This window comes from Curcuma longa, chromosome 21 (genome assembly GCF_044706935.1).
Source record: "Curcuma longa cultivar G26 ecotype Majalengka, Jawa Barat chromosome 21, ITB_CL_G26_1.1, whole genome shotgun sequence".
NCBI lineage: Eukaryota > Viridiplantae > Streptophyta > Magnoliopsida > Zingiberales > Zingiberaceae > Curcuma > Curcuma longa.
The window spans coordinates 13,206,349-13,218,328 of NC_133881.1; the positions used below are offsets into that span (position 1 = coordinate 13,206,349).

Sequence of the window (11,980 nt, forward strand, 5' to 3'; positions counted from 1 at the left end):
ATTATTATTTGATTTGATTTGATCGTTGAATTAATTGTTTCTGCAGCAATATTAATCCTCGATGTAAGACATTAACCAACTATTCAAGATCGATCAAATGGAACAGGACCAGGAGCTAGGTTATATTTAATTTGCAGTTAGGTACGTTGGGAGCTATTATATACTTCTATAATATTTTCTTCCAGAATTAAGATCTAGTTTTTACAGAATTGTGCATTAATTAATTAATTAATTAGCTGGTCTGACCCTATATATATGTGGCTTGAGCTGACCGGCTAGGCTTGACACTGACCCATGCATGTTGGTGTTGACATTGTACTGTTGATCATCTTTGACTTTTTGCAGATGATTAATTCTGAAAAATTAAATAAAAAAGGCTCATATTAACTGTGATATTTTTGAAATTAATAATACCTAAAAGGATATTAATTATTGCTTGGCCAGATTAATTAAAAATCATAAAATTTAAATATTTCAAAATTTATGAATAAAAATCAGAAAACACACTACTTGCAATAACTATTGTCCTTCAAATTCTCACCTAATTAATTAGGCACACCATGATAAATTAATATCAGTCCTTCAATTAATCGCTCCTAAGTAACTCTTCAACAAGCTTAATAATTAATTAATTAAACAACAATTTGTGTCAATGAGTGAGTGATTTACAATACCCTTCAAACAGCTAGCCCCCGGGGATAGCTGAGTTGATTATGATGTAGTAGAGTTGCAGAAGAGGGCAACGGTTCGAATCCTGGCGAAGTCAGGCAATACCCTCCTGCGTCGCGACCAACTACAGTTTTTCGATTTACCTCCTCACAGATGGTCGTGGGGCCGACCGTGTGGGGTCGCTAAGGTGACGGATTCCACCTTTTGCAAAAATGATTTACAATACTCTTCAAATAGACTTGGCTTACACATACAAGGTTTTAGGAGTGTGCAAATTAAACTCGGGAATGCTTCTTTTGTAGTGTTGAAGATTCCAACTAAATTAATAAGATTTTGTCAAGCTAATTAAAATTAAAGTGTGGCGATTTGGACTGTTTCAACGATGGTATATATATATATATATATGTTGTTGCTTGTGAAGGGAGGAAAGAGTAAACTTTGAAAACTCTTTTAAAGAGAGAGGTTCAAAGTTTCAACTGCCCTGGAAACCATGACTGGGAAAATTAATTATATATGTGTAAGAACTTTATTAAATTTTATATTAGAATCCAATGGGAACTCACGTTATTGGTGTTGGATCCTTCTACTGTCGGGTGAAAATATTATTGGATATATTTGTCGAAGATAATAACAATTACACAATTTAAAATTGTAAAATATATATAAAAGATTTAGCTAGTCTTATAGTAAAAAAAGGGTTTGCAAATTAATCTTATATTGGATTGATTGTCTTACTCGATATGTAAAGTCACATGAAACTAAGATTGCTTCTACTCCCTATATATCATTTAATTTGTTGGCACCCAGCTTTCAAGTTTTATATATTTTACATGATGATCGGAAGTGATAAAGTATTTTGTAAAATATACTCTTAAATCTCGGTTGTCATTCTTAATATATAGCTAACTCGATCGAGAGACTTTAGATATTTTATAAAATTTTATCTACAACTTCAATACAAGAATCTATTAGGAACACAGTGCATTTCAGAAGTAATTTAAATATTTAAAGATGAATCACAAAATTTATTTAATAGTTTTATATTTCATAGATATAAAATAATAACACTAATTTTTTTCATAGATATAAAAAATAACATTAATTTTAGACACTTAAATCTAAAATTGTTTGATAAATTTTTGTCATAATATAGCAAAAAAAACAATTTAATTACATTGTTTGGTAATGAATCAAGATGTTCCAATTATAAATAGTCCTTAAATCTTAAAAAATATTAACTGTTATTTCAAATATTTATTGTAGCTCCACATATATATAATTGCTTGCATTACATAAATATATAAAATTATAGCATCCTATATAGGAATATTAGTATATAGAATTGTAATAAATGATAAATTGTTCAAGATTAATATTATACATCTCGTTTTAGTTGATACAAAAATATTTATTTATTAAAAAAATTATACATATTGTGATTCTCAAAGTGGATTGGAATTAAACTTCAGGATTTTTTTTGCTAAACAGTGAAACAAAATTATTAATAACATAATTTAAACACCTTCAAAGAAATATTACTCATTAATCAGTTGACCCTCCGGCAGTTTAATCTGATCTGCCCACTCGGCCACGTCAGCGGCCCCATCCCTCCCATCTTCTCCATCGCCGCCGCGAAATCAACCCTGAACGCCGCCGCGTTGTTGCTGTACGTCATCACCACCGAGTCCTGCGACCCGCCGTTGAAGAGCTCCTGGTCGGACCTGAGCAGCCCGCGCCGCAGCATCAGGTTCTGGTAGTACGCGTTGTCGAACTCGGCCGGGCTCGTAGGGTCCAGCGGCGCCAAGTTATCGTCGCCGGTTCCGCTGGCGACGGGGCAGCCCTGCCGGCGCTGGGCGGCGAAGGCGGGGTCGATGTCGGCGTCGGAGTAGATGTGTTGGCGGAAGTTGACGCAGCGCGAGAAGCCGAGGGTGTGGGCCCCGGAGAGCGTCGTCATTTCCCGCGCGCTGAAGCCCTTGGAGACGAAGAGGGAGATGAGGACGTCGAGGGTGCCGTTGGGCGGTGGGAGGTTGGTGTTTGCCGCGTTCAGGCTCGCCGTCGTCGCGTCCCGCCGCCCGAGTTGCACCGTCCAACTCGGCCCGCCGAGCTACACGTATACCAAACCTAGCTCCGTCAGCAAATGCAATGCAATGTTCACGGTGTATATTCTTCCAAAATGTCACAAACAAAACAAAAAACTTCTAAAATCATCAAAAGATTTTCTTTCAGGATCTTAAACTCTTATCATTTGCTCAATATTTAACGGATAATGATACGAAATATGCAATGCATATATAAAAACTAACTAATTACCAGAGTGGTGCCTTCCCGCGCGGCGAGGGCGAGGATGTCAGCGCAGGAGACAGTGGCGGCGCACGCTGCTTCCACTCTCGCCTTGATGCCATCGATCACTTGGTCGCCTCGCAACGACCCAGCGTTGGGAATCGCGTTCTTCTCGCCGATGAACATCCCAGTGTCGTCCAAGAGCACTGACGCGTCACAGCCCTAATCACATCCACACGACGGTCGATATGCATGTGCAACTAATTAATGAAGCCAGTGATCTGAGTTTCGCATGAACTTACATTGACGAAGCAATCATGGAAGAAGAGTCGCAGAATGGAGGCGCCCATCCTGCTCTCCGCCGCCACCGCCCTCCTCATCTCCGACTGCACAATGCTCAGCAGGTCCGGGCAGCTGCTACTGTAAAAGTTGGGCGACAGCTGCTGCCCATTACTGGCGAGCAGCACACTGCAGAACATGAACAAACCAAGCAATCTGCCAACCTCCTGCAAAGCCATCTCCGATCCTACAAAGCTTAATCAATCAAACACTAATTTGCAATACTCGATCTAAACAGACTTGGTTTATATATATCTGCCTTTAGGAGACGAGAATGGACTGTGACAAACTAGGGAATGCTTCTCTGGCCGTGTTGAAGGTTTCAACTACGATGGATATGTTTCTGTCAAGTAAATAATATTAATGCAGTGGACTGCTTCAATGATGATGTATAGTTTGCTTGTGAAGGGAGGAAAGCGTGGGCTTGGAAAGGTCTTCACTTTAGGTTGAAAGTTTCATCAACTGCCCTCGAAACAGTAGTGGTTGTTCATAGGAGAAGATTAAATGTATGTATGTATGGGAACTTTCTTAAATGTTGGCATGGCTTTGACTCGATCAAATGGCTTAATATATACACACACAACGAAATTATGAAGGAAAGAGATATTGGAAGGAAAATTTATTATCAAAGGAGAACAGCTATGATCTGAAAGTAACACCCAACCTAAAATTTATGAACTTGCAATTGAATTGTGAGACTTGACATTAAAAAAATCTTCTATATATTGACTTAACAATATAAAAGATCTTCCTAGTAGAAGATTCCCTTTATGATCTAGATAACATCAATTTAAAGAACATTCAAGGACATTACAAATGTCTTCGTATTGTCCAAAATAGAAAATGGAACAAAACAAAGAATAATGAGATAAGAATGCAAGACATCACTTTAAAGAATGCAAGACTCCACCAAAAGCTAAGCACTCATTATGCAATTCATTACTGTGAGAAATATTGATTTAATTATATTGCTTACTTTTTAATTTATTAATTATATAAACATTAATTATCTCAATTTTTAAATTAGAGAGTAAGCTAAATTACTGAGAGATATTCAAGTCTCTATCTTTTATGTTGATTTTATTGTAGAAGGGCTAGATCATATTATATTATTGTCTTACTCATTGGAAGTGGCAACAAAAAAAAAAAGAGAAAAAAATTAAAATCAAATGTAACTCATCGAGCACATAATGAGATGGAAAATGTAATTATTTCTTGATAATAAAGATTAACAAGCTTTTCACTCGTTAATTGAAGAGACCTTAACCCAAATAAGACCAAAGAAACCATGACGAATAATTAAACTTTGCTTAGAGTCAACTTCTTAGCTGGGAAGAATGGCATTATTCACTCGATATATCATTATGATATTGGTCCCACTTGAAATATGTGACCGAGATTAAGGATCGTATGAATGCTCAAGCAGCAATCTTAAGCCTTAAGCTTCCCCTCTATTGCTGCCAGTGTTACATGACAAAGGAAATTAAAATAATAATAATAATAATAAAGCTTAAGAGTCGACAGTGATTGAAACCTTCTGCAAGTGATCAATAGAGACAGATAGTAGTTGGAGATTGATTAATGAGGGAGGATAGGTTACAATGAATCGGCATAACTCTATCAATCAATTCACTAATTATTATTTTTTTCAAAAAAAAATAGTTCACTTAATTAGGCCCATTTTCTATATGATTGGTAGAGAGCTTTAGATAGAAGACTTCTAATAATTGTTCATCGTGTTTATCTCGGTCATATACCTGCCTGATGCTAATTCATTAACATTGCAATATGGTTTTCATCCAAGTTAAGCATGACCCTGCATTAATTATCTGCTTAACCTTAAATCTTCAAAGTGTAACATGTTTGAGTTACACTCCTGCCCATTTAGTTTAGTTTAACTAGCTAGCTAGATATCTTTATTTAATAAATAGTTTAATTTAGTTCAACCAATACCTCTATTTCATTTATTTATAAGTTTCATATTAGATTAAAGCATTTTAATCAAAATATACTTTATAAAAGGGACCTTTACTAGATTCGCGGCTAATTAAGGGCTCTCCATCTTATCCTTGTTCGCCCTTATTCTGTTCATACTTTTCTACAAAATTCCACTATTTACATTAACGTAATGTGGAAATGATTCCGTTTTCAAGATTTGAGATGAGGATATACAAACATGAAGATGGATATCGATCATTTTGAGACGAATTCCACAACTTAAATGACGTTGCAATATCATGATATCGATCTTTTCATTTATCCTCCTAGCTAGTAACTTCTGCCACACTGCAATATCATTTCCTGTTCATGATTCAGAAGGCAAGGGATCGTCAACCTCTCCATCCATTAGATATCTAGAAATTAAAATCGTGGGGAGCTCATGCATTTAGCTTTATCTTTCGCCTCTCCCCACGTCGATGGTACAGATCGATTTAATTAGATTCGATTTCTCCATCAATCTATTCACTTTACAGCAATCTTATCTTAATTTGCTAAATTAATGCGCCAGCTGAACAATAAAATCAAGCATAATTGACTTCCAAGTGCTGCTAATTAACTGATATATTCAGAGCTATTTGTGCATGTCCTCATCCTCTCATTGCTGTCTCTCATAGCCACGGAATGAAATCTTTGTCCTATTTTGTAAGAAAAATAACAGTAGTTGACCTCGAGTTGACTGTTATTTTGACCTTTCTACTAGTTAACATTTCTTTGATCTATCTAATTAAGCCAATCAATCGTGTCTCGGTTATTCTCACTGGCAACTACTCGTCAAAACAATTTAATCATTTAAACTTCCTGTCTTCCGAGAATGGTAGGGTAAGCCTGGTACTTATGTTCGCAGTGGCATCCATGGCAAGAACGTGGCCAGTTAATTACATGCACGGGCCTACACGGAGCCGTCGATATCCGGCACCAGCAGGCAATCTAGCAAAGTTGAAGCCGCAACCTCTTTTCAACCAGCTGCTGTTGCAAGATACAGCACTATGATACATAATTAAGTAGTCCACACTGTTCTTACTTTAGGATGTCTTTCAGTTTACACTAAGTCAGCATATGTTCAACTTAATGATGAAGCTAACAGTATATAAATAGCGGCCATGGCGAGTCCTCTGAGCTCATCTTAATTGTGGTGCTTGATTTGAAAGCCATGGCATCAGCCTCAGGCTTGCTCAAGATTTCTTTCTTCTTGGTGCTGTTGTTCTCGACTGGGAGAGGACAACTCTCCCCGTCGTTCTACAGCCAAACGTGTCCGACTCTGGCCGCCACTGTGAACTTACTGATGAGGACGGCTGTGCTTCTGGATCGCAGGATGGGAGCGTCCATTCTTCGACTCTTCTTCCATGACTGCTTTGTTAATGTAAAATTAGGAATAGCCTGCGTGTTTTCTTCAAGATTTGGTTACTGGTCGAACATGATGATCAGGGAATTATAAGTGTTTGAATTGCAAATTAACTGCAGGGTTGCGATGCGTCGGTTTTGTTGGACGACGCGGGGAGTTTTGTGGGGGAGAAGGGCGCCGGGCCAAACGCGAACTCGCTGCGCGGCTTCAACGTCATCGACACGATCAAGACGGCGGTGGAGCTGCTGTGCCCCAGGACCGTCTCCTGCGCCGACATCCTCGCGCTCGCTGCTCGCGACGGCGTTGTTCTGGTAAAATTCCCAATTAGGAAGGCGATGTTATTTTAATTTTTTTAAAAATGTTTTTTATATATAAAAATTATTTTTTTAAAAAAAAACATGCCTTTTCTGGTAGCTTGGTGGGCCATCATGGACGGTACCGCTGGGCCGCCGCGACTCCACCACCGCCAGTCTCAGCGCCGCCAACAGCAACCTCCCCGGTCCGGCCTCCAGCCTTTCTCAGCTCATTTCCGCCTTCGCCGCCAAAGGGCTCAACGCCCGCGACATGACCGCGCTCTCCGGCGCCCACACCATCGGCCAGGCCCGCTGCGTCAACTTCCGCTCTCACATCTACAACGACGCCAACATCGACGCCGCCTTCGCAACCCAGAGGCAGGGCACCTGCCCTTCCTCCGGCGGCGACAACAACCTCGCGCCGCTGGACGCGCAGACCGCCAACGCCTTCGACAACGCCTACTTCCAGAACCTTCTCTCCTCCAGGGGGCTCCTCCACTCCGACCAGGAGCTGTTCAACAACGGCACCCAGGATTCGCTGGTGCGGCAGTACGCCACCAACCCGTCGGCCTTCGCGGCCGACTTCGCCGCCGCCATGGTCAAGATGAGCAACATCGGCCCGCTGACAGGAAGCAGCGGAGAGATCCGAACCAATTGCAGAAGGGTCAACTGATGATCTGTCATGCAATAAAGATTTTTTGTTGTATGTGTTTTGTATCGCGACAAGTAATAAGGCTACGTGAGCTCTCCTTTTTTAAATAAAAAAAAGGAGCACCCATGAAGCTTGTTCCGTGATAAAGAAATTAATTAAAGGCAGAGTAATTGGGGAAAGTTGTTTGATTTAAGAGCTATATATATATATTATGATCAGCATTCAACTTTGAGTACTTGGATTTCTACTTCACGAGTAAATACAGATGAAGAGGTTGAGATTTGTCATTGTCGACACTTTAGTTCATTCAAGTATGATCTTAGTCACACGATATGATTAATTAGATTTATTGTTATCTGTCAAATCATTACACGTAAGATAAGTATGGAGGAGGAGGATGGAAGCATCCAACCCATTGCCACTGCAGCATGTTCCGCACGTTTACTGGGGCCCACTAGTTAATTAATGCAAATAATTTGACTTTTCTGTGGAATTATTTTAATGATTTGAAATTTGTTTCTTTAGTTTCTTGTCTTTAAAACTTAAAAAAACAAAAATAATATTAGTAACTTGTCAAACTTTGATAATACAAAATTGTATTTAATGTTTGGTGTTGATTAAGTTGAGGTAATATCTGAAATTTAAGCAGCAGAATTAAGTAGAATCCTAGCATAATAATGTTATGTTTAGATGGGGTGAGAAAAGTTTTATTAACAAGAGAGAAGAAGGAAAAGAAAGGGAAGGAAGGGAAAGAGAAGAAAAGAGAGGGGAATTAAAATATTTAGGTTTATGAAAGTAATATATATTATATTGTTTGAGAGGAAAGGAAGAAAAATGAAGATTAAATATATAAAGTTATAATAATACTTTCACTTTTTTAAAAAGACAACTTATGAAGACGGATAAAAAATTATAAAATTCTGTCAATATTATATATAAAAGTTGGGATATAAAATATTTTAAAATATATATAATATGTACTTTTTAGATAAAAGAAGAAAATTAGAATTATTTATCTTTGTTCTCTTCAGTCTTATCCTTGAAAAGATTTACGGTGAGGGTCAACATTGATGCCTACATCCTAGAGTACGAGCAGTTGGACATTTAAGGGTGATGACGCACGTTGTATAAGGAGCAACGATGCAAAGACAAAATATCTAAATAGATTAGTTAATTTAAAAATTAATATTTTAAAATAGAGATAAAATTAAAATAAAATATTTTTAAATTCTCCTTATCCTTCTTTATATCCCAAATTGAAGTGTAAAAAATTTTAACAATTCATGAGAAAGGGTACGTAGAATGTAGCATTTTCTCCCCTTCCTCTCCTTAACTCAATTCATCCCAAATAAAAATTAAAATTCTTCTTTTTCTTATTATACCCTCTCCTCTCAAATAAAGCACAAAACTTTCGATATGTTACTTCAGAAAACAAAAAAACTTGAAAGGTTTATTATTATCATTAAAATCTGCAATATTTTCTTTGAAGGAATAAGAAAGTTTAAGAAAAGTTTTTCCTTCTGTCTATAATTTTACACCATTGAAATCTGCAATATGTTCTACGTGTTGATCTCCCGGGCCGCCTTGTCGCTTACGCGAAGGAGGTTGTAAGCCGCCGCTCCGGCGATCGTGCCGGCGGTCGGCCCCAGAATGTACACCCATGTCCCCCTCCACTGGTCCAACACGATCGCCGGTCCGAGGGTCCTCGCCGGATTCATCGACGCCCCCGACGTCGGCCTGCAGCACCCAACACGCCGATCGATCGATCGACACCATTTCATTCAAGAACAGTCTTTGATTTTGATGGTTAGGGGGGGTCAGATACTCACCCTGCGATGAGCACGTTCAACAAGACGGTTGCTCCGACCACGATCCCGGAAAAGCCTCCGATCTGCAGAGCAAAGATCAATTTGAGACCTAGACATGGATTCGATCGAGTTCGAATGTAATTCTGCGGCGGAAGTGGTTGCGGGTGCTCACTGCTCTGTGATCCGTGGCGACGCCGGAGATGACGAACATGAGGGCGAATGAGATGATGAACTCGAGAACCAGAGACTGCAGGTCGGAGCCGGCGGGGACGGTGCCGTAGAAGAGCTCGCGCTTGTTCCCGCCGAACAAGAGCTTCAGCGTGCCGCTCGCCAGCGTCGACGCCAACACCTGAGCCGAGACGTAAGCAGGCACCTACGAGATTCGGATGCGTCAGTGAAATCTACCAATTTTTTCGTCCATGGATATTTATAGCTAGCAGAGTAGGACGCCGGCGGACATTTTTCCAGGGGAAGCGGCCGGAGGCGGCGAAGGCGACGGTGACGGCGGGGTTGAAGTGGGCGCCGGATACGTGGCCGAGGGAGTAGACCAAGGCGGTGACGGCGAGGCCCCAGACGACGCAGATGCCCGGGAAGGTGACGGCGCCTTTGGTGGTCAGATTCACGACGACGGAGGCGCAGCCGGCGAAGATTAAGAAGTAGGTGCCAAAGATCTCGGCGAGGACCTAAATTAGAAGGAATACGGCACACTTTTTTCTCCAAAAATGAGAAGGAACGATTTCCAAAAATGACAAGGATTTGCACCTTTTGGTAGAAAAGAACAGAGAAGGCGCGGTCTTTGTCTGAAGAACTGAGAGGAGTCTCACGCTGTTCTCCGGCGTTCTCCGCTCGAGCGGCTCCTTCCTCCATGGAGCTCGTTGCTTCCTCCATGGAACCAATCATCTGCGATGCCATACAAGAGACGAATGGGAGGTGATCTGATCCAACAACCGACCAACAAAAATGTTTAAAAAAACAAGAAGATTCGCTTACTTGTTTTGAGGATTATTAGGTGAATCCTTGCTCGATGATCTTAAGACTTCGATCAATGCATTGTTATTAACGCTTCGTTTGGAGAAGGCGAGAGAAATGAGAGGGGAGGGTCAATAGGGTGAAGAAGAATTTTAATTTTTATTTAAGATTGAGTGAGGGAAGGGAAAAAGAAAGGTAAATTTTATTTTTTCATGTTTATATGAATCCATTTGAGAATTTTTTATACTTTCATTTGAGAGATAAAAAAAAAAGAAAATTAAAAAATTTAAATTTTATTTTTATTTTAAAATATTAATTTTTAAATTAACTTATCTATTTAGATATCTTATCTTTACGTCGTTATTCTTCACACAACATGCGTTGTCACTATTTAATATACAACCGCTCGATACACTTTACAATGTTAACGTCGTCATAAATCTTCGAGGACAAGACTCAAAAGGATAGAGATAGATAAACTTAATCTTTTTATTTTTCTCCTCCAATGATTGAGAGACTTAATCAAAGAGCATGCGTTGTCTATTTTAAAATAATTTATATCCCAACTTCTACATGTAATATTGATAAAATTTTATAGTTTCTTATCCGTCCTCTATTGTCTTTTTTAAGAAGTGATGATATTTTTATAAATTTATATATTTAATCTTCATTTCTCTTTCTTTCTCTCCCAAATAAAATAACACACGTTATGTTAATAAACCTTCATCCCTTTCCAAATAAAGGGAATATAAATATTTTATTTTTCCTCCCTTTTCTTTTCTTTCCTTCTCCTTATAAACCTTCTTTCACCCACTCTAAATAGAGCGTAAAAAAAATATGAGTGATGAACCGTTAATGTAACTTGATCAACTTGTGGTTTAGGGAAGAGGAAACAACCGATTTCCTAAAGAAATCAATCGTTAATGTGTTTTTGCATAGCCCACAATCAAATATTTTCTTAAAAATTCATGATTTGACATTCACTCCATTATGCATCTCCTATTTATGTACTCCATCTGCAATATTACTTTTCTCTATATCCGTGAAGCGATTCTAGACTGTTAATGTGACACTTCTATTTTTTTTAATGTGTTCTTGCATGGTCTATTTTAATTTCATGATTTACCTCTCTATATATGATTATGAAATCGTGTGAAACCAGGCATATGACCTTTTAATGTTCTTGCCGACAATAACCGCAATCCCTTTCTATCTTAAAACAAAGGGAAGTATTCAACTGTTTGAGTGATAATGCATAAGATATTTTATCTTAATTTAATCACGAAGTTAATTACAAGAGAAGAATTAATGCATATAATGTTCAATCCTAACTTGTACATCCTGGAAGCCATCTACATATATCTACTCAAACATTCAAAACAGTTAGGTAAGATAGTTAGGACTACTGATTCCAAGGGTTATTGCTTCAAATTATACAGTTGGTGAAAAAGAATTGGCATATGACCAAGTATTCTATGTATTTTATTAACAATTTATATATCAACATCTTTAAGTGATGATAAGTGGGATATGAGATACTTACTTCTATTAAATTTCATCAAGTTTGGTCAGCTTCTTCAAATCAATTTCGGATGAGACTTTTCTTTGTAATGTAGTCGATTCCTAT

The 11,980-nt window shown here is 38.5% G+C and overlaps 3 protein-coding genes across 4 annotated transcripts; 1 reads left to right on the forward strand and 2 right to left on the reverse strand.

Annotated features, from left to right (window-relative positions):
* Positions 1-2,108: 2,108 nt before the first annotated feature.
* LOC141814241 (peroxidase P7-like) lies at positions 2,109-3,510 on the reverse strand. The gene is made up of 3 exons (XM_074702177.1): positions 3,252-3,510; positions 2,980-3,171; positions 2,109-2,773 (listed from the first exon to the last, which is right to left on the reverse strand). Exons 1-3 carry the CDS (start codon positions 3,465-3,467, stop codon positions 2,216-2,218), a joined length of 966 nt encoding a protein of 321 aa, XP_074558278.1. The 5' UTR covers positions 3,468-3,510; the 3' UTR covers positions 2,109-2,215.
* Positions 3,511-6,379: 2,869 nt separating this feature from the next.
* Positions 6,380-7,769, forward strand: LOC141814242 (peroxidase P7-like). The gene is made up of 3 exons (XM_074702178.1): positions 6,380-6,649; positions 6,751-6,942; positions 7,046-7,769. Exons 1-3 carry the CDS (start codon positions 6,440-6,442, stop codon positions 7,595-7,597), a joined length of 954 nt encoding a protein of 317 aa, XP_074558279.1. The 5' UTR covers positions 6,380-6,439; the 3' UTR covers positions 7,598-7,769.
* A 1,236-nt stretch (positions 7,770-9,005) lies between these two features.
* Positions 9,006-10,466, reverse strand: LOC141814243 (aquaporin NIP1-3-like). Of its 2 annotated transcripts, XM_074702181.1 has the most exons (6): positions 10,375-10,466; positions 10,147-10,284; positions 9,843-10,067; positions 9,557-9,757; positions 9,406-9,467; positions 9,006-9,313 (listed from the first exon to the last, which is right to left on the reverse strand). In XM_074702181.1, exons 2-6 carry the CDS (start codon positions 10,282-10,284, stop codon positions 9,136-9,138), a joined length of 804 nt encoding a protein of 267 aa, XP_074558282.1. In that variant the 5' UTR covers positions 10,375-10,466; the 3' UTR covers positions 9,006-9,135. The 2 variants fall into 2 exon arrangements, with proteins under 2 accessions (XP_074558282.1, XP_074558281.1); XM_074702180.1 differs by lacking the exon at positions 10,375-10,466 and having other exon boundaries at positions 10,147-10,296.
* Between the last annotated feature and the right edge of the window lie 1,514 nt (positions 10,467-11,980).

Coding starts and splice junctions, on each gene's coding strand:
- LOC141814241 (XM_074702177.1), bottom strand. CDS start 3,467: ATGGCTTTGCAGGAGGTTGGCAGATTGCTTGGTTTGTTCATGTTCTGC. Junction 3,172..3,251: donor TCCATGATTGCTTCGTCAAT/GTAAGTTCATGC, acceptor GGATGTGATTAG/GGCTGTGACGCGTCAGTGCT. Junction 2,774..2,979: donor CGCGGGAAGGCACCACTCTG/GTAATTAGTTAG, acceptor GTATACGTGTAG/CTCGGCGGGCCGAGTTGGAC.
- LOC141814242 (XM_074702178.1), top strand. CDS start 6,440: ATGGCATCAGCCTCAGGCTTGCTCAAGATTTCTTTCTTCTTGGTGCTG. Junction 6,650..6,750: donor TCCATGACTGCTTTGTTAAT/GTAAAATTAGGA, acceptor AATTAACTGCAG/GGTTGCGATGCGTCGGTTTT. Junction 6,943..7,045: donor CTCGCGACGGCGTTGTTCTG/GTAAAATTCCCA, acceptor CTTTTCTGGTAG/CTTGGTGGGCCATCATGGAC.
- LOC141814243 (XM_074702180.1), bottom strand. CDS start 10,296: ATGGCATCGCAGATGATTGGTTCCATGGAGGAAGCAACGAGCTCCATG. Junction 10,068..10,146: donor CTGTTCTTTTCTACCAAAAG/GTGCAAATCCTT, acceptor CTTCTAATTTAG/GTCCTCGCCGAGATCTTTGG. Junction 9,468..9,556: donor TCGCCACGGATCACAGAGCA/GTGAGCACCCGC, acceptor TTTGCTCTGCAG/ATCGGAGGCTTTTCCGGGAT.